General features: G+C 45.6%; 2 protein-coding genes across 8 annotated transcripts in view; one reads left to right on the top strand and one right to left on the bottom strand.

Annotated features, from left to right (window-relative positions):
• The window catches only part of ATG4A (autophagy related 4A cysteine peptidase), a 64,242-nt gene extending 48,320 nt beyond the window's left edge, over positions 1–15,922 (top strand). For 3 of the 7 annotated variants that reach the window (XM_060291915.2, XM_060291916.2, XM_060291914.2), the window contains 4 exons: positions 3,473–3,618; positions 5,045–5,101; positions 6,526–6,634; positions 14,720–15,921. In XM_060291915.2, the coding sequence (XP_060147898.1) occupies positions 3,473–3,618; positions 5,045–5,101; positions 6,526–6,634; positions 14,720–14,790 (383 nt within the window). In that variant the 3' untranslated portion in view covers positions 14,791–15,921. Of the gene's footprint in view, positions 1–3,472; positions 3,619–5,044; positions 5,102–6,525; positions 6,635–14,719 lie in introns of all 7 variants that reach the window. The other 4 variants (XM_030835778.3, XM_070044648.1, XM_060291912.2 and 1 more) reach the window with 2 other exon arrangements.
• Positions 15,923–18,128: 2,206 nt separating this feature from the next.
• The window catches only part of COL4A6 (collagen type IV alpha 6 chain), a 158,298-nt gene continuing 149,352 nt past the window's right edge, over positions 18,129–27,074 (bottom strand). The window contains exons 38-45 of the mRNA XM_070044659.1: positions 23,847–23,963; positions 23,355–23,516; positions 23,068–23,166; positions 21,669–21,815; positions 20,809–20,925; positions 20,032–20,223; positions 19,034–19,320; positions 18,129–18,482 (exon numbers count right to left, since the gene is read on the bottom strand). Of these exons, the coding sequence (XP_069900760.1) occupies positions 18,222–18,482; positions 19,034–19,320; positions 20,032–20,223; positions 20,809–20,925; positions 21,669–21,815; positions 23,068–23,166; positions 23,355–23,516; positions 23,847–23,963 (1,382 nt within the window). The 3' untranslated portion in view covers positions 18,129–18,221. The remainder of the gene's footprint in view (positions 18,483–19,033; positions 19,321–20,031; positions 20,224–20,808; positions 20,926–21,668; positions 21,816–23,067; positions 23,167–23,354; positions 23,517–23,846; positions 23,964–27,074) is intronic.

The following is a 27,074-nucleotide window of genomic DNA, read 5'->3' as shown; positions in this document are numbered from 1 at the left end:
GGAGAGCCAGAGCAGGCGTGGGGAATGGCCTGAGGCACGTGCAGAGGACTGAGTGAAATGGGCTTGGTCACCTCCCCACTCATCTCCTCCTCGGGGTTTCATGGAGGTGGGGCGGGTGGAAACAGACCCAGCCCTGTGTGTGGTCAGTCTCCCACTGGCTAGCTAGCTGTGTGCCAGCAGGAAAAGAGCGTCAGCTCTTTCAGTCTCAAGCTCCCTTTATGGAAGATAGGGCTGACCCCCAGCTCACCATGTTGTCCCCTCACAGGAAAGCACTCAGCAAAAAGAGCCAGCCTGACCCCAGCGCCTCTTTCCTCTGCTCGCTCTTTCTCTCTTTAAGGTAGGGTTTCTCCACAGTTGCTGGGGCTCTCTCGAATGCTGCCATCTACTGGTCTATCCTAAGAACTACAGCTTGATGGAACATTTGGAAAGTGGAGGCTTTTCTTTTTCTAAGTACAAACCCCAGTATTTAGAGTGTTATAAATTTAGATGTTCTCTGTTTCTAAACTTTTGGGTTCCTGTCAAAGAAAATGTAGCAAAAATATATTTCCTATTGTCCGTGCTTGAGGAAAAGGTGGAAACACTGGAAAATAATTTTGGAGGGATCTCAGTGAATCCTGGGCACCCTGGCCTCCTTTATCCCAAGTTACCCAGACAGAATTTGCCAAGCTGGCATAGCCCTCCTGTTTCCTGAGGCCACTGGGTCGGGGAGACATTGGTGGAGTTGGACTACTTTTGAAAGAGGTGTGGGCAATCCTCAGTTCCCAAGACAGAGGTTTACATAGTGCCCATTTGCCCACTAATGTCCATAAATCCTTGGTTTAACCTTCACTTGAGGCTCCAAACTCCCCTCAACTCCCATTTTCTGACTTACCCCCTTACTGTATTAGGCTCAGGTGGGGAGAGTCTGGATTGGCAGAATGTCTGAAGGGAGGGGACAGATGAGAACTGCCATTTTCTGAACAAGGGACTCTGCAGAGGGTTCTCTCTCAATCTCTCTCCCCCTCTTTCTCTCTCTCTCTCCATGTATAAAAATATATATATTTATATTACTTGTCATTATAATATATTGTTTCCTACGTTATATATAAATATATAATTTATATTATATAATATACAATTATATATTAAAACATATATACATGTATAGAGAGATATAGATGAATATCGATAGTTATGTAGAGATGTATAGCTTTAGATTGATTGATAGAGTTAGCACAACACCTGAGGTAGAGATCATTATTTCCATTTATGCCTAGCGGAAGACTTAGAGGGGTTGTTTACTCAAGGTTACTGAGCTCAAAAGTAGCAAAGCCAGGATTCGATCCCAATTTGGCCGTCCCTGCCCACCACACCACATTGCTTCCCGAGTGCCCTCTTGCCCGGTGGGAAGCTGGGAGAAGCTCCTGGTGCACAGGACTATGGCCAGGGTGAGAGACTGGCTGGGAGATTTTTTTCTGCTTAGAATGTTTGTCCCCTGTGCTTTGGTGGAGGGTGCCACCTGGAGATCCGTCGCATGAGCCCAGTGTCTGCAGATGGTGGACCTGCCTGCCACTTCTTCTTGGGCCTCATTAGAGACCTTGATTTAGTCCCCATATCATTTCTAGGACTTTTTTTTTTTTTTTGTGGTACGCGGGCCTCTCACTGCTGTGGCCTCTCCCGTTGCGGAGCACAGGCTCCGGACGCGCAGGCTCAGCCGCCATGGCTCATGGGCCCAGCCGCTCCGCGGCACGCGGGATCCTCCCGGACCGGGGCACGAACCCGTGTCCCCTGCATCGGCAGGCGGACTCTCAACAACTGCACCACCAGGCAAGCCCTCTCTAGGACTTTTTTGATCTACTGTATCTCTTTTAAGCACTCTCAGAAATAGGGCAGCCCACAGAGCTCCACTACACACACACACACACACACACACACACACACACACACACACCCATGGGAAAGGGCCAGAGTCAGAGAGGACACTGCTATTATTCCCAGTACCCTAACTCAAAACTGGCAGAACGCTCGGTCCTAATCCTGCTTTGGAGTCGCATTTTCTCGTGCACAGCTTCCTTCTCCCCTTCCCTTTCTATGGTCTTAGGTAGGCTTTCCTCTAAACATCCTGGATGTTGCTCTTCATTGAGCCTTGAGGCTTTTTTGATATAACTGGTCTCACCTGCCTGTGGTCTGGGGGAATATGTACCTTGAGTTTCCTAAAGCAAGCCATATGGGGGCATTGATTTCCATATGCTCTTAAACATATATTTGTAGGAAAATCCTTTTGAGTCTCAGCAAGGTACATCTATGACTACCTTGCGTTTGTATTGTGTTTTAAGCAGTTCACAGAGGTGAGATCTTCTCATTCTGATAATACCCTGTGAGGTAACTGGAACAGACCCAGTGACCCCAGTTTAAAAGCAAGAAAATTAAGACAGAGTGAAGTGGTTTGTCCTAGGTCTGCGACAGAGATAAGTTAAACTTGGCATCAGACATCAGAAACACTCTTTGCCAACAGAAGCACTTAGATGTACGCAGAAGAATCCTGGGTGCCATTCCAGAGAGTGTCTTCGGGGTGTCCCTTCCCACCCCATCCTCCTGCCTCAGGCAGATCTCTCTCTTTGCTTGCTTAACCCAGTCTAGAACACAGAGGCCCAGATGGTTCTCAGGCCTGGACAGCGAGGTTGGGGTGACCCCTTAGGTACGTCAGCCTACTCGGTGTGCTGCTGATGAGCGTTAGAGGGACTCTCAACCCTTTGAACATTAGATAAAAGTAGAGATTTTATTATCCCATACTCCCCCCAGATCATTATTGGGCTAGACTTTTTCAATTTAATGAAGCAGCATTTTTCTCCAATTTGTAACGGTCGACCAATCTCAAAGTGAGTTTTCCCAGCAAGGCGTATGTGTACTGATATTACTGTGACCAAGGCAGTGCTTTCTGACAGGAATTACTGACTTGCTAACAATGACTAACTTGCTAGCGAATCAAGACCAGAAGTCAGCTCCCTGGTGTCTCACCCATGGCAGAGTCAGCATTCCCATTTCCTTTGGAGGACAAGGCCTTTTTCCTTCCCAGATGTGCTCTTTGACCATAGGTCTAAGAACCAATGGTCTAGAGCAAGAGGCTTTCCAGTGTTGAAAGGGTCAGGAAGCTCCCTGATGGCATCTGGACTCATGGCTACTGCTGCTCACCGAGCCCGCCATGTCATCTGTGGTCGCTCATTCCCCCCTTTCCCCAAACCTGTGCCTTTCCACTTTTGGACTTGGGCTTTGAGGAGATATAAATGCTAGGGCAAGTCTTCGCATTGAATGATTGGCTTTGGGCGTGGGTGGCTTCCTTCAAGCATGGTCACCCTCCTTCAGGCTTTCTGTCATCTCATTCTCATTGTCACCAAGGGAGGGGTTAGGACAACCAGAGCGCCTCATCCCAAGGACAGCAGTGTGGCCAGGGCCGGTGGTTCTTCGAAGGTTAAGCATGTCTCATTCAAAACAGGTGATGAGCTCATTTTCCTGGACCCTCACACAACCCAGACCTTTGTTGACACTGAGGAGAACGGAACGGTTGACGACCAGACTTTCCATTGTCTGCAACCTCCACAGCGAATGAACATCCTGAACTTGGATCCTTCCGTAGCATTGGTGGGTATCTGAAGGTTGGGTGGCCCAAGAGACACAATGCTGCCCTATCACAGTTTGGCTCCCTGGAAGTTATCCAGGTTGTTAGGTAGGGCGGCAAAAGAATGTTCGCTCCCCACCCCCATGAGAGGTAGTGTCGTGTGGTGTAGTGGGGAAGGAATGGGCCCTGAAGCCGAGTTAGGATCGAAGCCGCTTACCAGCCATGGACTTAGGGGGAGTCCCTTAACTTTTCTGAGCTTCGGCCTTCTCATCTCTCCAGTGGGCAAAACGGTAGTTCCTTCCTTGCATGGCTGTATGAGTACACTATGTGTAAGGCACATAGCACAGTGCCTGGCGTGTTGTAAGCATTCTAGAAATGTTAGTCACGACCAGTGTTACCATCTTTCCCCCTTTTCCTTCTTGCCCTCTAAATATTGCTATCCGGGCACCGGGAATAAGGTGAGACATAGGGAAGGAGGGATAAGGAGGCAAGACCTCCTGGGTGGACAATGTCCATTCCTCTGGGCACACAATCCAGGAAGCTGCAGGCTTTCCCCCGCTGGAAATATGACTGCCGTCCACACATGGAAGGGACAGCTGCCTGGGAAGTAGCCAGTTGTTCTGAGGTCTGTCTGCATCCTCTCTACCAGTTTAACCCGATTGTTGGAGGGCCAGTGATGGAGAGCTGACAGAGTCCTCCTCTTGTTTTGGACCATTCTTTTAGTGCTGTAGGATGGTTCTGAGGATGGGGAAGGAGGCTGATGGTTCTCTTTATTCCTTTTTTTTTTTTTTTTAACCACCAGGGACGTCCCTGACTTTTTTTTTTTTGAATTTTATTTGATTTGATTTTTTATACAGCGGGTTCTCATTAGTTATCCATTTTATACACATTAGTGTATATATATATATATCAATGCCAATCTCCCAATTCATCACACCACCACCTCTTTATTCTAAAAGATAATTTCCTTAAGGTCAAAGCCACCTTGTTAAGTAATGCCTCTAGCTAAAAGTACTATTTGGCTTTTGTTTGCTGGTTTTAATGGATCATTTTTTATACGTAGGTATATTTGTGCACTGAATGTAATGGAAGTAACCCTGTGCTTTGGAGATTGGTTTTCAAGTTACTATATCTCACCGTGTGAAGGGAGAGGATCAGGGAGGGAAAGGGACAGGGTAAAAGGGAAAGGGACAGAATAAGAGAAAGAGGCAGAGAGAGAGAGAAAATATGAAGATGAATGAGCAGATGTGTATGTCCAAGTGAGGCACTGATCTAGAAGAGAGATAAGCTCAGACACTCTTCCTCCTTGTTGCTGGGAGGACACATCCAAAGGAAGTGGCCCACATCCTACTTCACAACTCCGGGCCAACGGCTCCATCTTGCAATACAAAGGGCCTGCCTGGGTGCCCCTGACCAGTTCTAAGTTGTCTTCTTTTGCTTTCCCCCAAGGGATTTTTCTGCAAAGAAGAAAAAGACTTTGATAGCTGGTGTAGCCTTGTTCAGAAGGTAAAGATGTATGTTTTTCTTAGTCTTAAAAAACAAGTGTTATTCAATATAATTCCTTTTCAAGACGGTTTTTCATAGTAACATAAATCCAGCCTGATATGACTTTATTGCAAAAGAAAGAAACTAGGATGTGGGGAATTGTACATAACTTTGGGGAAACTAAAGGAAAACTTTGGTTTGCAATATGCTTAGTGTGTCAGGTGAGCGATATTTTTAACTACTGAATGTTCCATCTCATTGAGCCCGTGAGTCAATGAAATATTCAACTAATATTCTACCATTTTAAGTTAAAAATGCCAATTTCATATAGCTCAGCCTAAATTCTTCCTTACTCTGTTTGTAACACTGAGATGGTTGAAGAAGCCAAACTACTTTTCTATTTGTTTCGTGTCCATTTACAGTTTAATGTGTTCCATTATGGTTTAAGGGGCTTGCCTTTCTATTAACTGTCTTATTTATATAAAATATAGGCACACTGCCACTTAAAGCAAACACAGTTTGCAGAAATCTGTGTAAATACGAAAGCAAGTTATTCTTTCTTTTTGGCATTTTATGTCAGAGGGTATTTATCATTTTGCTGGCTCACAACTTTTGTATCTGCCTCCCTCATCCTTTGCTTCTAACACATGCCAATTATGTGGAAGATATTGATCAACTCTTATTGAAAGAATGAGGGGAAATCATAGGGAGTAGTTTAAAGAGCCCTGGATGGGGTGGCAGGAGACATCATGTTCTCTTATCTGCAAAACAGAGGGGTTGGAGAGATGGGATCTCAGAGCCTCTTGTAAGTGTAAGGAGGGAAGATTTTTCTTCGCAGGTGAACAAATAATTAACACTAAAGTCCCCAGCTGAATCTGAAACCGCAGTTAATAATTGGCTGAGACATAATGGAGAATTATTTTCTAAAGGCATTACTTACATTTCAGAATGCCACAAAACTGTATATCACATTTAACGTTAGAAAGAAAATTTTCTGATAAGACTATGCTATTTAAATTAGGACATATATCATACATCTTGGATTGAAACTGAAACCATGCCAACATGTACCAATATTCTTTGGGGGCAGATTTAACTTGACTAACCAACATTTCTTTGGAGCCAACACTTCAGGAACATCTCACCCCTAAATTGAGTTGGTCCCATGCAACTGGCGTAAGACCTCATGATGGAGCATGGGCAGTGAGTACTGGCCTTCCATCAGATCCTCCCTCCAGCGTCCTTCCTTCCTGGCCAACAGTATCTAGAATTGAAGAGAGCTGGGTCTTCAGACGGGTCAAGTAGAGGATGGGTGTATTTGCTAAGCCTTTGCTTTCACCTTTCAACAGCCAGGCCACTCTCTTAGGGTTTGGAGTCATATACTGCCAACTGGGCAGATATGTAGTGACTCTGCAGTGTTTACAACTGTTTCTATGTCTCCTCAGGAAATTCTAAAGGAAAATTTAAGGATGTTTGAATTAGTTCAGAAACATCCATCACACTGGCCTCCCTTTGTTCCTCCAGCCAAGCCAGAAGTGACAACCACGGGGGCAGGTAAGCTGTTGTTCAGAAGCTCTCTGGCCAGCAGACCCATGGATAGCAGTTGCTTTTTGTTTTTTGTTTTTTTTTTGCTGTACTCGGGTCTCTCACTGTTGTGGCCTCTCCCGTTGCGGAGCACAGGCTCCGGACGCGCAGGCTCAGCGGCCACAGCTCATGGGCCTAGCCGCTCCACAGCATGTGGGATCTTCCCGGACCGGGGCACGAACCCGTGTCCCCTGCATCGGCAGGCGGACTCTCAACCACTGTGCCACCAGGGAAGGCCTAGCAGTTGTTTTATGAGACAGAAGCAATTGTGCGTCATGTTTTCTGTGGAAATGAAAAATTTCTACTCAGCTGCACTGATCAAGGAATGGTGCTTCTTCTGATGAACTAATATTTACCAATTTCAAAGAATGATAGTAAAAAAAAATGAGCTCCGTGTAAAAGTTCCATACAAAATCAAAATGACTAGAATTTCTTTTTTTCATGGTCTGGTTCAGAAGACAAATCAGAGGCCATGGGTAATTCAAAAGGTACCTTGAAGGTCTCACAGAGCCTCAACTTCATCACTTTGATTAGGACTGTGTAACAAGTCCAGTTAGTTTGATTCTTTTTTTTTAAATTGAAGTATAGTTGATTTACAATGTTGTGTTAGTTTCAGGTGTACAGTAAGAGATTCAGTTATATATGTACTTTTTCAGTTTCTTTTCCATTATAGATTATTATAAGATATTAAATATAGTTCCCTGTGCTATATAGTAGGTCCTTGTTTATCTATTTTATATATAGTAGTATGTATCTGTTAACCCCAAACTCCTAATTTATCCCTCCCCGCCCCTTTCCTTTTGGTAACCATAAATTTGTTTTCTATGTCTGTGAGTCTGTTTCTGTTTTGTAAATAAGTTCATTTGTATAATTTTTTTAGATTCCACATATAAGTGATATCATATGGTATTTACCTTTCTCTGACTTACCTCACTTAGTGTGATAATCTCTAGGTCCATCCATGTTGCTGCAAATGGCATTATTTCATTATTTTTTATGGCTGAGTAATATTCCATTGTGTGTGTGTGTGTGTGTGTGTGTGTGTGTGTGTGTGTGTATCTCACATCTTCTTTACCCATTCACCTGTAGATGGGCATTTAGGTTGCTTCCATGTCTTGGCTATTGTAAATAGTGCTGCCATGAACATTGGGGTACATGTATCTTTTCAAATTAGAGTTTTTGTCTTTTCGGGATATATGCCCAGGAGTGGAATTGCTGGGTCATGTGGTAGTTCTATTTTAGTTTTTTAAGGAGCCTCCATTACTGTTCTCCATAGTGGCCACACCAATTTCCATTCCCAGCAACAGTGTAAGAGGGTTCCCTTTTCTCCACACCCTCTCCAGCATTTATTATTCGTAGACTTTTTGATGATGCCCATTCTAACTGGTGTGAGGTGATACATCATTGTAGTTTTGATTTGCATTTCTCTAATAATTAGTGATGTTGAGCATCTTTTCATGGGCCTGTTGGCCATTTGTATGTCTTCTTTGGAGAAATGTCTATATAGGTCTTCTGCCTATTTTTTGATTGGGTTGTTTGTTTTTTTGCTATTGAGCTGTATGAGCTGTTTGTGTATTTGAAAATTAATCCCTTGTCCGTCACATCATTTGCAAATATTTTCTCCCAGTCCATAGGCTGTCTTTTCATTTTTTAAAATGATTTCCTTTGCTGTACAAATGTTTTCAAGTTTAATTAGGGCCCATTTGTTTATTTTTGCTTTTGTTTCCATTACTCTAGGAGACGGATCCAAAAAAATATTGCTGCAATTTATGTCAAGGAATGATCTGCCAATGTTTTCTGCTGGGAGTTTTATAGTATCTGGTCTTACATTTAGGTCTTTAATCCATATACTCAAATCCATTTTGAGTTTATTTTTGGATATGGTGTTAGAGAATATTCTGATTTCATTCTTTTACATGTAGCTGTCCAATTTTCCCAGCGCCATTTATTGAAGAGACTGTCTTTTCTCCACTGTATATTCTTGCCTGCTTTGTCGTAGATTAATTGATGATAAGTGCATGGGTTTATTTCTGGGCTTTCTATCCTGTTCCATTGATCTATGCATCTGTTTTTGTGCCAGTACCATGCTGTTTTGATGACTGTAGCTTTGTAGTATAGTCTGAAGTCAGGAAGCTTGATTCCTCCAGATTTGTTTTTCTTTCTCAAGATGGCTTTGGCTATTTGTAGTCTTTTGTGTTTCCATACAAATTGTAAAAATGTTTGTTCTAGTTTTGTGAAAAATGCCATTGGTAATTTGATAGGGATTGCATTGAATCTGTAGATTGCCTTGGGTAGTATGGTCTCTTTAGCAATATTAATTCTTCCAATCCAAGAACATGGCATATCTTTCCATCTGTTTGTGTCATCTTCAGTTTCTTTCATCAGTGTCTTATAGTTTTTGGAGTACAGGTCTTTTGCCTCCTTAGGTAGGTTGATTCCTAGGTATTTTATTCTTTTTGATGTGATAGTAAGTGGGATTGTTTCCTTAATTTCTCTTTCTGATAGTTCATTGTTAGTGTATAGAAATGCAACAGATTTCTGTATATTAATCTTGTACCCTGCAACTATACCATATTCATTGATGAGCTTTAGTAGTTTTCTGGTGGCATCTTTAGGATTTTCTGTGTATAGTATCGTGTCATCTGCAAGCAGTGACCGTTTTACTTCTTTCTTTCCAATTTGGATTCCTTTTATTTCTTTTTCTTCTCTGATTGCTGTGGCTTGGATTGCCAAAACTATGTTGAGTAAAAGTGGTGAGAGTGGACATCCTTGTCTTGTTCCTGATATTAGAGGGAATGCTTTCAGCTTCTTACTGTTGAGTAAGATGTTTAGCTGTGAGTTTGTCATATATGGGCTTTATTATGTTAAGGTATGTTTCTTCTATGCCCACTTTCTGGAGAGTTTTTATCATAAATTGATGTTGACTTTAATCAAAAGCTTTTTCTGTATCTATTGAGATGATCGTATGGTTTTTATTCTTCAATTTGTTAATGTGGTGTATCACATTGATTTGAAGATATTGAAAAATCCTTGCATCCCTGGGATAAATCCCACTTGATCATGGTGTGTGATCCTTATAATATATTGTTGGAGTCAGTTTTTTGTTGGAGTCAGTTTTTAGTATTTTGTTGAGGATTTTTGCATCTATGTTCATCAGTGATATTGGCCTGTAATTTTCTTATTTTTTGAGATATCTTTGTTCTGTTTTGGTATCTGGGTGATAGTGGCCTCATGGAATGAGTTTGGAAGTGTTCCTTCCTCTGCACTTTTTTGGAATAGTTTGAGAAGGATAGCTGTTAACTCTTGTCTAAATGTTTAGTAGAATTCATCTGTGATGCCATCTGGTCCTGGTCTTCTGTTTGTGGGGAGTTTTTAAATTACTGATTCAATTTCAGTACTGGTAATTGGTCTGTTCATAGTTTCTATTTCTTCCTGGTTCAGTCTTGGGAGATAGTACCTTTCTAAGAATTTTTCCATTTCTTCTAGGCTGTTCATTTTATTGCCGTATAGTTGCTCATAGTAGTTTCTTATGATCCTTCGTATTTCTGTGGTGTTGGTTTTAGCTTCTCTTTTTTCACTTCTGATTTTATTGATTTGGGCCCTCTCCCTTTTTTTCTTGATGAGTTTGGCTAAAGGTTTATCAATTTTGTTTTTCAAAGAACCAGCTCGTCGTTTCATTTACTTCTATTGTTTCTTTAGTCTCTATTTTATTTCTGCTCTGACCTTAATGATTTCTTTCCTTCTACTAACTTGGGGTTTTGTTTGTTCTTCTTTCTCTAACCTGTTTTAGGTGTCAGGTTATGTTGTTTGAGATTTTTCTTGTTTCCTGAGGTAAGCTTCTATCGCTATAAACTTCCTTCTTAGAACTGCTTTTGCTGCATCCCATAGGTTTTGGATCATCATGTTTTCATTTTCATTTGTCTCTAGGTATATTTTAATTTCATCTTTGATTTCTTCAGTGATCCATTGGTTGTTTAGTAGCATATTGTTTAGCCTCCACATGTTTGTGTTTTTTGCAGTTTTTTTTTTTTGTAGTTGATTCCTAATCTCATAGTGTTGTGGTTAGAAAAGATGCTTGATATGACTTCAGTTTTCTTAAATTTACCAAGGCTTGTTTTATGGCCTGGCATGTAATCTATCCTGGAGAATGTTCCATGTGCACTTGAAAATAATGTGTATTCTGCTGCTTTCGGATGGAATGCTCTACAAGTATCAAGTTCATTTAGTCTAATGTGTTATTTAAGACCTGTGTTTACTTATTGATATTCTGTCTGGATGATCCATCCATTGATGTGAGTGGGGTGTTAAAGTCCCCTACTATTATTGTGCTACTGTCAATTTCTCCTTTTATATCTGTTAATATTTACCTTGTATATTGAGGTGCTCCTATGTTGGGTGCATATATATTTACAATTGTTATATCCTCTTCTTGGATTGGTCCCTTGATCATTATGTGGTGTCCTTCTTTGTCTCCTGTAACAGTCTTTATTTTAAAGTCTATTTTGTCTGATATGAGTATTGCTACTTTGGCTTTCTTTTGATTTCCATTTGCGTGGAATACCTTTTTCTATCCCCTTACCTTCAGTCTGTATGTGTCTCTAGATCTGAAGTGAGTCTCTTGTAGGCAGCATATATACAGGTCTTGTTTTTGTATCCATTCAGCCAGTCTATGTCTTTTGGTTGGAGCATTTTATCCATTTACGTTTAAGGTAATTATAGATATGTATGTTCTTATTGCCATTTTGTTACTTGTTTTGGATTTGTTTTTATAGGTCTTTTATTCCCTTTTCTTCTTTTGTTCTCTTCTCTTGTGATTTGATAACTACCTTTAGTGTTATGTTTGGATTCCTTTTTCTTTTTTGTGTGTATATCTATTATAGGTTTTTGGTTTGCAGTTACTATGAGGTTTTTGTTTAACAGTCTCTATATAAATGTGATTGTTTAAGTTGCTGATCTCTTAATTTCAAGTGCATTTTAAATACCCTGTATTTGTACTCTCCTCCGCTCACGATTACAGTTTTTGATATCATATTTTACATCTGATTGTTTTCTGTATCCTTTAACTGCTTATTGTGGATACAGCTGACTTTACAAGTTTTGTCTTTTAACCTCCCTACTAGTTTTGTCTGTGTATTATATACTACCTTTATTTGTCTTTACTAGTGAGCTTTTTCATTTTATAATTTTCTTGTTTCTGGTTGTGGCCTTTTCTTTTTCACCCAGAGAAGTTCCTTTAATATTTATTGTAAAGCTGGTTTGGTGGTGCTGAATTCGTTGAGCTTTTGCTTGTCTGTAAAGCTTTTGGTTTCTCTTAAGGAGAGCCTTGCTGGGTAGAGTATTCTTGGTTGTAGGTTTTTCTTTTTCATCACTTTAAATATACTGTGTCACTCCCTTCTGGCCTGCAGAGTTTCTGCTGAAAAATCAGCTGATAGTCTTATGGGAGTTCCCTTGTATATTATTTGTTGCTTTTCTCTTGATGCTTTTAGTATTCTCTCTTTATCTTTAATTTTTGTAAGTTTGATTACGGTGTGTCTTGGTGTGTTTCTCTTTGCATTCATCCTATATGGGACTCTGTGCTTCTTGGACTTGGGTGCCTGTTTCCTTTCCCAGGTTAGGGAAAGGTTAGCTATTATCTCTTCAAATATTTTCTCAGGCCCTTTGTCTCCCTCTTCTTCTGGGACCCCTATAATGCAAATATTAGTGCACTTGGTGTTGTCCCAGAGATCTCTTAAACTGTCCTCATTTCTTTTCATTCTTTTTCTCTTTTTTCTGTTCAGCTGCAGTGGTTTCCATTACTCTGTCTTCCTGCACACTGGTGCATTCTTCTGTATCATTTGGTCTACTATTGATTCCTTCTAGTGTATTTTTCATTTCGGTTATTGTACTCTCCATCTCTGTTTGGTTGTTCTTTGTATTTTCTCTTTGTTAAAAACTAGCTTCTCATTCTGTGCATCCATTCTCCTCTCGAGTTCTTTGATCATCTTTACGACCATTACTCTGAACTCTTTCTTGGGTAGATTGCCTATCTCCACTTCACTTCGTTCTTTTTCTGGGGTTTTATCTTGTTCCTTTGTCTGGAACCTATTCCTCTGCCGCCTCATTTTGTCTAAGTTGCTATCTGTATTTTTATGTCTGTGGTAGGTTAGTTACGTTTCTCAACCTTGGAGAAGTGGCCCTCTGTAGGAGGCATCCTATGTGTTCCAGCAGTGCACTCCTCTCTTGTCACCCAAGCTATATGCTCTAGGTGTTCCCCCTAAGAGGGCTGTTTGGTTCCTTCTGTTGTGGTGGGCTGACTATGTGGGTGGTCTGCTAGGCTTAGTTGGCTTCTAGTCTGGTTGGTTGCCAGGCCCTGCCTTGTGCAGATGCTGCTGGTTGCTATTTAGTGGGGCCTGGTCACGAGGTGGCTGGTTGTGGAATCCAAGGGGGCCCTGGAGCTAGTGCTGGCTCGCTGGTGGCCGGAGTCAGGGTCCTGAAGCCTCTGGGGCTGTTGCCCAACTACTGGCAGGGGTTAGTGCTGGATTACTGGCAGGCAGAGCTGCTTCCTGGAGTGTGGCTCCTGGGCCCAGGGATCCCAGAGCTCATTTCAGATCACTGGTAAGGGGGGGCTGGTTTCTGATACAGTTGGGTATGGGGTCTTGGGTGTCCCTGAGGTTGCAGTGGCCTGCTAGTTGGCAGGGTCAGGGGCCAGCTGGTCCCAGGATAGGGTCTCTGGCCTGTGTTGTGGGATTGTAGTTTTCTTGCTTCTGGTGTCTGCCCCCTGGTGGGTGAGCCTGCTTTAGAGTCTTGTTCAGGATTCCTTGTGGGAGGGGCCAGGGCCTGCCCACTGGTGCGTGGAGCTGGGTCTTGGCCCTCAGATGGGCAGGGCCATGTCTAGGGGCTTGTCTGGAGGCCGTGGGTCAGGACTTCTTTAGGCAGCCTGTCTGCTGATGGGTGGGGCTGTGTCTCTGCCCAATTGGTTGTTTGGCCTGAGGTGTCCCAGCACTGGAGCCTATAGGCTGTCGGGTGGGGCCAGGTCTTGGCACTAATGATCCAACATGTCAGCCACCAGGAGTGTTCATGTAGTTGAATGTTCCCCAGTATGTCTGCCACCAGGGTGTATGTGCCCCGGGTGAGCTTCAGCCACCCCCCCGCCTCTCCAGGAGAGTCTCCAGGCCCAGCAGATAGGTCTGGCCTAGGCTCCTATCAAATCACTGCTTTTGTCCTGGGTCCCAGTGCACATGAGATTTTTGTGTGTGCCCTTTAAGAGTGTAGTCTGTATTTCCCCCAGTCCTGTGGGGTTCCTGCAGTAAAGCCCCACTGGCCTTCAAAGCCAACTGCTCTGGGGGCTCCTCCCCCCAGTGCCAGACCCCCAGGCTGGGGAGCCTGATGTGGGGCTCAGAACTCTCACTCCTGTGGGAGAACTTCTGTGATATGATTATTCTCCAGTTTGTGGGTCGCCCACCCTGGGGGTATGGGATTTGATTATATCGCGAGTCTGCCCCTCCTACCCGTCATGTTGTGGATCCTTCTTTATGACTTTAGTTGTAGAAGATCATTTCTGGTAGGTTCCAGTCTTTTTCATCAATGGTTATTCTGCAGATAGTTGTTATTTTGGTGTGCTCATGAGAGCAGATGAGCTCAGGGTCTTTCTACTCCCACATCTTGGCCCTTAAACCTATTTTGATTCTTTATAGAGAATTGCTAATACTCAGCAGTGGTCCCACCTATAAGTCTCCTCTACACAAACTTTTCTGTAGCAAAGCAATTAAAAATGCATGGTCTTGGGGCTTCCCTGGTGGCGCAGTGGTTGAGAGTCCGCCTGCCGATGCAGGGGACACGGGTTCGTGTCCCGGTCTGGGAAGATCCCACATGCCGCGGAGCGGCTGGGCCCATGAGCCATGGCCACTGAGCCTGCGCGTCGGAGCCTGTGCTCCGCAACGAGAGAGGCCACAACAGTGAGAGGCCCGCATAACGCAAAAGAAAAAAAAAATGCATGGTCTTAACTACTGAGTAACTTATTGACCGCTTGAGACAAAGTGTCAAGCTTTTTTCTTCCTCTTTTCTGTATTGTGATAGAATTCATCGACTCTACTGAACAACTAGAGGAGTTTGACCTGGAGGAAGATTTCGAGATTCTGAGCATATAGAATAGTGGGAACTCACCTTGGACATCTGTCTTCCATCTGGCACCAGAAGAACATGAATTCATCACAAAAAACTTTTCTAGTCAGCAAGTGCCTGATATGCCAACAGCATACAAACTTGATAGCAATCATGACTGAGCCAATCACCTTTTCTCAGAAAAAAACACACAAGTGAACAATATACCCCTTCCCCAGAAAGAACTAAAACAATCATGGAATCTAGGAGCAGAAAGATTAGGAGTCGTCTCTTGCACTTCCCAGCTTCTTACATGGCCACAGCGAATCTTCAGCTACTGAAATGAGGAGGTGGATGTCTGGAAGATAGACAGCAACTCCCACCTTGCTTCCAGCACCAGCAGATGAGAGATGGTTACCCTGTGCTTCTTCACCCTTTCAGGTTAGACCTCTCTGGGCTAAATACTAAGAAGCAACCTGTTCTCTTGCTCTAATAATAAAGTGATAATCGTATCAGGGAAAAAAAGTTCTTGTTAAATTATTTGAACATGTGTTTAAATAATTATAATTGATCTCAAAAAGTGTGTCAAAGACATTACATCAAATGTATACTTATTGATCTCCTTCCCATTTGCGAGAACCTTAACTATTTGATGCGTCACTGTCCCCATCTTTACTGATACTTTTGTCAGATGGTCACCCTGTCCTTAAATCATTATCATTTAAATCAGGGGTCTGCAGACTTTTTCTGTCAAGGGTCAGATAGGAAATGTTTTAGGCTCTGAAGACCACATAGTGTCTGTCACAGCTCCTCATCTCTGCTGGTGAAACTCCAAGACAGCCATAGACAATGTGCATGCACATGAGCCTGGCCGTAATCCAATAAAACTTTATTTACAAAAACAGGCAGAGGGCTGGATTTAGCCCACAGGCTGTAGTTTGCTAATCACTGACTTAAATTGTTGATTTTTGTTTGGGAAATTAAAAATTGTGTTTGAATTTGACTCCATTTTGCTTGACAGTCATAACTGGAAATAATTATTCATGTGGTGACATTAATCTGTGCATCAAATACAATTCCAAACCATTTCAGGACTAGCAAGCAACATACTAAATTTGAAAGCTCATATTCGTCAAATTGGCTTTGCTAACCACTCTCTTGTGTGGATGCACCTCGTGTCCCAGTGCTATCTTCCCCTTTTCCTCTCCTTGTCTTCTTAACCTATGCATTTCACCTCCATGCTCAACCAAGCCCCCAGGAAGGCCAGCAACTGCGGTTTGAAAGCTAGCACCAAACCAAGGTGGGTTTTTTTGTGTGGTATATTTAGGAATATTTGAACACTTGTTTCCTTAGATTCCATTTTTTTCTTTTCCAGTAGATAATATATTCCAGCGGTTCAGAATTCGAAAGGTGCAAAATGGTATTCAGTGAAATGTCTCTCCCTCCCACAGGTCAGTTCTCTTTCCTGAACACTCCCAATGTTATTAATTTCTTCTTTATCCTTCCAGAGGATATATTTTATGCATATACAAATATATGCACATATATCTTAGATTTGATTTTAATGACTAAAATTTCTCTCCATTTTTTTTTTTTTTTTTTTTTTGGCGGTATGCGGACCTCTCACTGTTATGGCCTCTCCCGTTGCGGAGCACAGGCTCCGGACGCACAGGCTCAGCAGCCATGGCTCACAGGCCCAGCCGCTCCGCGGCACGTGGGATATTCCCGGACCGGGGCACGAACCCGTGTCCCCTGCATCGGCAGGCGGACTCTCAACCACTGCGCCACCAGGGAGGCCCTAAAATTTCTCTACTTTTGATTTATCTATAAATGATCCTGAGGCCCCAGAAACATGGAAATTCCTTTCTTGAACTCTAGCGTGTGATGGGGCTAAAGACAGTTGTAGGCTTATCTTGAAGCATGGTGTGGATTTGTTGCCTGTTGGAAGACATTATCGACCCTTGACTTTAATTGTATTTTTCCGTGTCTCAGTGTTTGTTTTGTTATAAAGCTCGACTTGCAGTGACAGGAACCCCCTTGGCTCTGAGGGGGGCTTATGAATTTCAGTGAGATGGACTTTAGAAAAGTTTTCATCAAAGAAAGAATGTCAAAGGAGTCAAATGTTCATATTGGATTCCTTTTATTTGCAATGTACAAAGCTGACACCATCCTTATTACTGAGGAGGTGAAGTTAACAATAGTTCAGGTTATACTGATTATGCTTTGTCTGTGTTGGCACAGTTTACATAATATTTAAGGAAACAGAATCACCTGGAAGGAATTGCCTCATGTCAACATAGCTAAGTGTTCTGGGAAACTGATAATTAAAGGAAATGGTTAAAACAAATCCCCCTAAACAGAATATACTTTACAGTCTACTCAGGCTTGCTTTGGGTCTGCTAACTGCTAAAGAGAGGACTGTGCTAGATTTTTATGAGGCTTTAAAAACATATCAGAATGGTTTAACAGGCTACCTGTGAAAGAACAACTGGATGGACATTTTAATGGAAAGTCTCTCACAGCCTCAAAATGCAAAGGAACCAACACTGCAGTGTCGAGTTGCCACACTGCATACATCTGTATGGCATTTGGAATAAACAGGGGCTTCTGAGAAATTGGGACAAGGGATTTTCCTTTTTGTTCCTGGAGTCAAAAGCAAAATTCACACCTCCTTACCCATCCTCCCCTCTCCCCCCCGGTCCGGGAGGAAGGGCTGCGGTTCTCATTTCCCTTTATGGGTCTGACCACATCTGGTGCATCCTCTGCTCTACTCTGAACTAGGCCAAGTCTGCTGCCTGTGGCTGGGGAGGGAGCCGGCAAGGAGGAAGTGACTTGTCTACGACCATGTGAAGTTCCTGGGCACCTCTCGGCTGCTGGTCTTCCAGTGTCCCTAAGCAGTCTGGGGCCCAGTCGTGCTCACTCTCGAAGGGGTCAGAGCTCACCCCGGGACACTGGCTGGCATCTTATTCCAGCTCTGCTGCCTGCCTAGACACAGTGGGTCTCTGGGAAGAGGTGAGAGCTTGCCCTGTGCAGGCTTGAGCCATCCATAATGTTGAGCCAGAGAAATTTTTTTCACGTGGAGACACTGGGTTCTAGTTTAAGCCAAATGATGTGCGGTGACCTCTGGACATAATGAAATGACTCCTTTAGCTCTCACGAAGAGCTTTCTGATCAAGAGAGTGAGGAAAGCTAGCATTCTAAGAAAGTGGTGGCCCAGCAGGTCTTTCTGAGGTAGCCAAGAAGAGTCACACAAACTGTAGCACCGAAATGGGACAGCAGATCTCAGCAGGGTGGGCTCACCCATGGGGCCTGAGGGTGGAGGTGACCAGTGTCCAGTAGTCCAGCCCAAACGAGACTCCAATGTACAACTTGACAGATGGGCAAAAGGGCTTGGCCTTCCTTCTTCAGACCGTTAGGTTTGTGAGGTGACCGTTGTGCGGGGCAGGGGAGGGCAAGGGGCAGAGTGGCAGGTGCCACCCTACACGCTTTTCATACACACCTGGCAGCGGCTGACCCGGGTGTGGAGCTGCCCGGCTTTCAGCGTCTCAGATACCGGCTCCTCCCCAAACTGCTCCCTCTCTTCCACCGTCGTCAGCCAGAAACTGTACTTGTTGGCAAAGTAGTGGCAGGTGCCGCGGGCACCACTGCACTCGATGAAAGGAGTGGCTCGGAAGTCCTCTAGGCAGGAGCCAGGGGAGACCAGGGACTGGCCCCCGCCCTCAGCGCCGGCGGCCGTGTGCTGAAACAGATGGGCGGTGGCTGTGAACTGGTCACCTTGGGAGGTGATGGACTCCGCTGCTCCGTCTCTCAGCTCTGGTCTCTCGGCTCAGCCCCCCCTGTCTGGCCAGCGGACCAATAGCTATGTTTTAGGATGGGGGGCGCTCGTCCTCCCTTGTCTCAGCCTCAGAGCCAGGAGCGCCCCCTCCAAGCTCTCTAGGGCCCTCCTAACCCACGGCTCCTGGGCTGCGGCTGCATCCCAGCCAGTATTTCCCAAACTGCTGCCGTCCCGCCGAGTCCAAGGTGTGTTAGGTGCCCCCCGAACATTTCCACTGACAAATCTGAGAAAGGCTGAATTAAGGAAACCGCCAACAGGGCTCAGCATGCAGTTCTTCTCAGAGCCCTCCGTCTGCCCCAAGCCCTTGGCGGTGTGCTCCAGAGAAGGGAGAGAGCACGGAATAGTCCACAGGCCGTTAGACCATGGCTCCCTCAGCACTCGATTTCAGAATTTCCCTCCCAGCGCTCCCCGCCCTCGGCCTTCCTCCTGGTGGAGAGGGCGGTGCGGGACCTTACCATGAGGAAGGAGTACCCAATCCAGAGGCTGCGCCAGCCCACGGGGCACTGCGGGATGGTGATGTCCTGGCTGTGCACAGCAATGGCTTGTGAGGGCGCCTCACACACAGAGCAGCGGCTGATGTACGGGGGAATCTGCGTCTGGCCGACGGGCATCATGGGGATGGGCGCGGTGGTGGAGAGCCAGTAGGATTTATCGTTGCGCCGGGCATAGTGGCACACTTCGTTGATGTTGCAGTAGATGAAGGGCATGGTGCTGAAGCGGGGCAGGCAGGAGCCAGCAAACCCTGCAAGGAGAGAAGGTGGGCAGGGGCAGGTAAGTTCTGGCTGAGGGGCAGGGCTGCGATCGTCCCTGGAGCCACTACAGCTGGACTAGATGGTGGTTTGGGTTCATATCCAACTGCTTGTAGCAGAGCAGGGACGCCTTTCCTTCCTATCCCGGACCACTGTACACACACTGAAGTCTATTTTCTATGCACCAGGGAAGTTTGATAATGAAAAGAATCTTTTTAGAAACTGAATGATGACTCCCTAATTAGTCTGCTTTGTCAAATCAGCATTTAATAGAGTGAGACTGTGGTTCGCTGAAACACACACCTGAAGACAATTCAATTAATTCTTGGGTAATCATTGTTGCCGGCAGGTCATATTATTATTACTACTACTGATCGCTAACATTTAATGGATGCTTAATACGTGTCAAACGTTGTTCTAAGCATTTTACGTGGGTGATTCCCGTAATCCTTAGCCTACCCTATGGGACAAGTACTAGCATTAGGCTTGTTCCACTGAGAAGGAGGCGGAAGCTTAGGCTGAATAACGTGTCCAGAGTGAGCGGCAGAGCTGGGGTTTGAACCCAGATCTGCCTGACTCCAGAGCTGGTGCTTGTAACCCACTACCCAACATGGGCCCACCAAGGGTTGGGAGGAGCGAGGAGTGTGGCTCCTGGTCCTTGTGGGGACAGAGGGCCAGGGCTGGATGTGCGAGCCGGTACCTACCCAGGTCCTGGTTGTGGGCTTTCTCCTGCCCCTCCACGAACAGCAGGCTATAACCGACCCACAGCTGGCTCATCCCGACAGGGCACAGGGGCACCTGTTCTGACTGGCTGTGCTTCACCAAGGTGTAGCCCACTCTCACGCTCTGCCCAGGCATTCCAGCCCTCCCGAAGGGCCCCGGCTTCCCTGGAGCTCCTGAGATGGAGAGAGCAGAGATAACCAAGGACCCGCTGAATCAGAGGCAGTGAAAAAGCAGAGCCGGGGTTAGCGAGGCAAAAATCACTCCCTCCTCTCCTGCCCGACAGACGTGGCTAACAATCGCGGCACTTTCCCAGCAAGCTTCAGGACTGTTCTCTACTCAGGACAACTGATTTGCCGTCTCTGATATAAAATGGAAGGTAAGTAGCAGAGCAGCCATGTCTTATCTCAGATTCTCTTCTCCCTTGAACCACCCCCCTTCCATCCACGTCAGAATCCCTGGGTAGAAGACGAGGTGTGCAGGGCAGGGGGCCACGCTATAGTATAGAGTTATAGCTCTTAAGAGCTGGAAGAGAACCCAGAGAACTCTGTGGAACAGTCCTTTGCCTTCTGGAATGTAGGGCTCTAATCCTTCACAGGCTCAGAATGGAGTGAACAGATTCGAGCCCAGTTTTCCAGCCTGCTAGTAGTATCAAGCTTTACTGCCCAGTTTCCTAATTCCACGATTCGAGATTTTGACTCACCCTCAAGCCTCAAACCCTTACAGAAGCCCTCTGCCCCCTAGTGCCGACATTGCCAGACCTTCAAATCCTGGAGGGCCTTGCAGTCCAGGGAGACCAGGATCACCAAGAGCCCCAGGTGGGCCAGGGAGTCCATTGGGGCCGTCTTTGCCGGGGATGCCAGGTAAACCTTTGAAGCCTGCCAGGAGAGAAGGCCCACAGCGGGGTACTCAATGTGCAGTGTCTGGAGGAGCCTTCCTCGGAGAAAGGGGACTCGTGTGTCATGCCCAGGACTCACCAGGAGAGGGCGAACTGGCCATCACCCTGGAGTGCACGCTGAGCTCAGGACTGAGCCTCCTGGGCTAGTCCTTAGTTCACGTCCAGGCAGCTCAGCCCCGGGACCTCACTCTGAACTTAGCCCTTCTGAGCTCCTTCACACCCATGTCCCCCTCCCTTCCTCTCATCTTCCCAGCAATGCTAGGGAGGATGCAGGGCAACTGCTGGGGTCCCATGTCAGAAATGAGGACACCGAGGTCCAGAGAGACTGCTAGCTTACTCCGGCCGGGGCAAAACTGGGATTGGAAGCCGGGTTTTCCGTCCCCCAGCCCTGGGCTTTCTCCGTTGCTCTCTGTCCCCCCACCACGCTCCCTCCTTCCCGCAGCAGCGCGTTAGCGAGGGACGAGCTGTCTGGATTAGCTGCTGTGCTCTGCCCACACAGAGCACTTCGTTCCGTGTGCTTCATTCTCTGAAGCCAAGTACAACTGCTGGCCCTGCTGGTCCCCTCCTTCCTGGTGAGAAGCTTGGAAGCTTTGTGAAGGAGCCGAGGAAACGCTCCATGAAGGTGCCCCCTTGGAGCCGGGGTTCCCAGCCAGTTGCTTCAGCCTCCCAGCCAAAGCCATCTCAGCTCCCCGCGAAGTCCCCTTTCTCTGGCGCCCTCCTCACCTTGTAGGCCTCCAGGGCCTTGGGCCCCAGGGTCCCCCATGAGGCCAGGGATGCCATCGATGCCTGTTAGACCCATGGGTCCAGGAGGAGCCTCGATGGCTTCTGCAATTGGTGTGTGTCCAGGAGCGCCTCGGGGGCCAGATAAGCCTGTGGGCATGTGGGAGAAACGGAAATGTCAAGCGGAGGCAAAGGAGGTGGCCAGGGTGGGCTCCCGGAGGTTCAGCTGGCATCACAGCCGAGACCCCAAACCCAGCCAGCTGGCCTACTAATAGAAGCCAAACAAGCCAATTTGCTTATGAATTCATTGAAAAAGTATTTGAGGGCCTACTATGTGCCAGAGCCTGGTAGATTAGGGGATAGAGCAGTGAGTAAGACCTTTATGAGACGATGGTCTGGTGATAAAGATGAAAAATGCATAACCTGACAAAAACCATTAATCTTACTGCAAATTGTAAGAAGTGCTATAAAGGAAATGGACAGTGCACGGACAGTGGGAGGGAGCGGAGAGGGCTATGGGGTGGAGAACCTGCTTTAGAGAGAGTAATAAGTGGCCTCTTACAAGCAGTGACACTTAAGCTGAGACCATTAAAGCATTAGAACAAGCTGGGGGGTGGGGGAGAGTGTTCCAGAAGTAGGACTAGCATGTGCAAAGGCCCTGCGGCCTGCCAGGATAACTGGATAACTGAAAGAGGCTAGTGTGACAAAAGCACGGTGAACAGCAAAGGGGAAGGGCTGGTAATGAGGATGGAGAGGGAGGCATCACAGAGGGCTTCATGGCCATAGTTAATTCTTATGCCATGGGACGCCCATGAATGATTTCTGTTTTTATAAGACCTCTCTGACCACTGTTTAGAGAAATGATTGTTGGGGGAGGTGAATAATGGAAGCAGGGAGACCAGTTAGCAGTCACCGCAGTGGTCCACGTGAGAAATGTTGGTGCCTTGGACCTCAGTGGTAGAGGTGGAGGTGATGAGAGGGGGGCAGATGCAAGGCACGTTTATAGGAGACACAGCCCTCAGGGCTTGCTAATAGATTGGATGTGTGTGTGAAGGGAGTGGTGATAAAGGACAGAAAGGATGGTTCTTCATTTCTAGATTCAGCAAATGGGTGAGTGGTGATCTGAGTGCAAACGCAGTGACCGCAAATGCAGAAACAATGCAGAGAGGGGAGGTCAGTGGCAAGATCCGTGGTGGCAAAGCGGCAATGGCCTTCAGTCCTGGGAGCTGATGGAGGCAGAGGTATCTCCAAGGTGGAGAAACTCCCTCCCTGGAGGAGCTTGATCCAGCTGCTTCAGCCATTCAGGCTTTCTTGGCGTGCTTAGCAGTGACTCCTGAAGGAATGATACGCCCCAACCCCTCCCCTGAGCTCAGGATCAGCCTGGCACATGCTCTCAACTCACCTCTTGGCCCTGCCTTCCCCTTCATCCCCGGAAGTCCTGGGTCTCCAGGTGGCCCAACTTTGCCTGGAGTCCCCATGAAGCCAGGCTCACCTCTCATGCCTGGCAAAGTCCAAAGGAAAGCAAGTCAGGGCCTGGCACGGTGGTGCTGGTGGTGGTGGGGTTGAGACTAAGCAGAGGCGAGGGCAGGAAAAGCATCAACAGCTGGTCTCTCTTCACAGGGCTGCAGGAAGGGGCCATATCTGACAGTGGAGTGGGAAAGGACCCAGTAGGCAGCCGCGCAGTCATACCTTTCAGTCCTAGCTCTCCAGGGAGGCCAGAGAAACCTGGAATTCCTTGGTCTCCCTTGGGCCCTTGAGGGCCAGGAATTCCAGGGAAGCCAGGGTCTCCCGGGTCGCCTTGATCCGAAGATGGCCCAGGGGGTCCTGGGGGCCCCGGGGGGCCTGGTCGGCCTAGGGATAAGATCGGAAGAGGGATGAGGGCAGAGGGAAGAGGAAGCGGCCATTGCTGAAAGCCTTGGGACTGATAGGAAGCCAAAGGCTATTCCCAGGGCAGATAATGTTCCCTTGCCTTCTGTGGGGCCCCAGTGCCCAGACCTTCCCAAACCCTTTTAGCAAAATGCAGCCCATTCCAACCCCCTGTGCCCCTGCGGGAGAAGGGACGTGGGGCCTCACAGGCCCATGCAGGTCCAGCAGTGGGGATGGGGCTGGACTGTAGACAGGCCCTCCCCAAACTCCAGACAAAAGGTGATGGCCAGCCCTCTTTGGGCTTCCTGACTTTACCTTGTTCTCCATCTAGGCCTGGTCGCCCGGGGTCGCCAGGTTGTCCTGCTATGACTGAGGGCAAGGAGAGACCTGGGGCACCAGGGAGACCAGCGGGGCCCTGGAGACCTGGGAAACCTGCAAAGAATAAATAAAAGGGGCTGCAGGGGCTTTGTGTGGCTAAGAGAGGGCCAGGCTCTCTCAGAGAAAACGGAAGTTCACACAAGAAAATGGAAGCCCTTAGGGTAGGAGCCAGACCAGCTGAGGCCAGCAGAGGGCTCTTCTCCCTTTCTCCTCCGTTGGCAGCCATCGGCCCAGTGCAGCTGGCAGGGGCTCAGAGACTCCTCGCTCGCAGCAGGCGCTGCATTGAATTGGGACGGACAGAGCTTCGGAAAGTTCCAGCTCCCCAACCTCGCTGGTAATGGAAATACTTTAGACAGATTTTCCCTCAATCAGGAAGCAAAGCAGGTATGACTGCAACACCTGGAATCGAAGTTTCCTACAGCGTTTTTAAACCTACTGTCCCTGTTGCACAACATTTCATCAAGTTAGCCAGTCCTGTCTGCGGCTACTCCGAGGAGGTCACAGATCGAGGTGGGGCACAGGCCCCAGCCAGTCAGAACAGACACCCACTCGCCCGCTCAAGCAGAATGGAGGTGGCAAGGGCGCTATGACCCCCGATGTCTTCTACAGCTAACTACTGGGTCTTCCAGGCAACCTGGAAAACAGTTTTATAGGTAATTCATGATATTAGCTGAATGCTTGCTAAATTGCCTGAATCCCTTCTCCCTGTTTGGCCAAAGAGAATAGCCATTTACTGGAGTACATACATAATACTCGTTTGCTCAAAGTTTAATACTGCTTTACATGTTTTCTGTTTGTGGAATGATTTCTATTATAATATGTTCAAGACCAAAAATTTCAACCGATTATAGTAGATTTATACAATATGCATACATTGAAAACATAGATGGTAATCTTGCTGGGAAAACACATCAAAGCCACGTATACAAATGTAGAAATCTATTTTATTCTTGTAACATGGAAGAAATGTATTTATTACTTTGGTATATTCTAAAAGATAGTCAAATGAAGGGGAATAGATTTGAATTGGTTGACAAACTGTTTTGGTGGTTGAGATTCTTGTTTGTGACAAGAAAATCCCAAAATATGATGTTGAATTTTATTTTTCTGACAAGAGAAGCTGAAAATATTAATGTTGAATTTCTCATATTTCGCTAAGAAATAGTATATCCATGATAATTTGTAAAGAAAGATGGCAGATTGGTTAACTTGGGTGTCTTTAGCAGCTCATTGATTAATTGAATACTGAGGAAATATAAAGGAGGAAAAAATAAATTTAAAGAAAAGTTTCCACTTATTAGAAGTCTAGAAAAGAAACAAAGGAAAAACAAAAAGCAAAACTAGTTGCAGGGGCTTCCCTGGTGGCGCAGTGGTTGAGAGTCCGCCTGCCGATGCAGGGGACGCAGGTTCGTGCCCCAGTCTGGGAAGATCCCACGTGCCGCTGAGCGGCTGGGCCCGTGAGCCATGGCCGCTGGGCCTGCGCGTCCGGAGCCTGTGCTCCACAACGGGAGAGGCCGCAGCGGTGAGAGGCCCGCGTACCGCAAAAAAAAAAAAAAAAAAAAAAACTAGTTGCAAAACCACTTGGTGCTACTTTTAGCATTGTCAGTTAGGTCTTGATGAATCGTTGAAGTATTTTTCTTTTTCACAAAGGTAGAAATCTGAAATGAAAGACATTGTATTTTTGTCCTGAAAATATAACTTCATATATCTATACATATATATGTGCTGACATTATGCAAAACCAATAAACAAGACACCAAATATAGTAGAGTAGGTGTGGACAGCACATGGATTGTAAAAATGTCTGTTTCCATGGCAATATTTGGAGCCTCCTTCTCTTTTCACCTGTTTCTTGATTTTATAATTACACCAATATATCATTAAACCTACAATAAAGGTACTACTGACCTCAAGTAGTTAAAAAAAAAAAAGCTCAAGTATTTCTTTAAGAATGAGACACTTTTTTAAATTTTGGAATTTTATTTTATTTTTTTATGCAGCAGATTCTTATTAGTCATCAAGTTTATACACATCAGTGTATACATGTCAATCCCAACCTCCCAATTCATCATACACCCCCCACCCCCCTGCCGCTTTCCCCCCTTGGTGTCCATACGTTTCTTCTCTGCATTTCTGTCTCAATTTCTGCCCTGCAAACCGGTTCATCTGTACCATTTATCTAGATTCCACATGTATGCATTAATATACGATATTTGTTTTTCTCTTTCTGACTTACTTCACTCTGTATGACAGTCTCTAAATCCATCCACGTCTCAACAAATGACCCAATATCGTTTCTTTTTATGGCTGAGTAATATTCCATTGTATATATGCACCACATCTTCTTGATCCATTTGTCTGTCGATGGGCATTTAGGTTGCTTCCATGACCTGGCTAATGCAAACACTGCTGCAATGAACATTGGGGTACATGTGTCTTTCTGAATTATGGTTTCCTCTGGGTATATGCCCAGTAGTGGGATTGCTGGATCATATGGTAATTCTATTTTTAGTTTTTAAAGGAACCTCCATACTGTTCTCCATAGTGGTTGTATCAATTTACATTCCCACAAACAGTGCAAGAGGTTTCCCTTTTCTCCACACCCTCTTCAGCATTTGTTAATGGTAGATTTTCTGATGATAACCATTCTAACTGGTGTGAGGTGGTACCTCATTGTAGTTTTGATTTGCATTTCTCTAATAATTAGTGATGTTGAGCAACTTTTCGTGTGCTTCTTGGCCATCTGTATCTCTTCTTTGGAGAAATGTCTATTTAGGTCTTCTGCCCATTTTTGGATTGGGTTGCTTGCTTTTTTAATATTGAGCTGCATGAGCTGTTTATAATTTTGCTGCATGAGCTGTTACAATTTTGGAGATTAATCCTTTGTCCATTGATTCGTTTGCAAATATTTTCTCCCATTCTGAGGATTGTCTTTTCGTCTTGTTTATGGTTTCCTTCGCAGTGCAAAAGCTTTGAAGTTTCATTAGGTCCCATTTGTTTATTTTTGTTTTTATTTCCATTACTCTAGGAGTTGGATCAAAAAAGATCTTGCTGTGATTTATGTCAAAGAGTGTTCTTCCTATGTTTTCCTCTAAGAGTTTTATAGTGTCTGGTCTTACATTTAGGTCTCAAATCCATTTTGAGTTTATTTTTGTGTGTGGTGTT

Source organism: Globicephala melas, chromosome X (assembly GCF_963455315.2).
Source record: "Globicephala melas chromosome X, mGloMel1.2, whole genome shotgun sequence".
Taxonomy (NCBI): domain Eukaryota; kingdom Metazoa; phylum Chordata; class Mammalia; order Artiodactyla; family Delphinidae; genus Globicephala; species Globicephala melas.
Note: the sequence above shows the minus strand (reverse complement) of the source record. Positions and strands in the feature narration are given on the sequence as shown.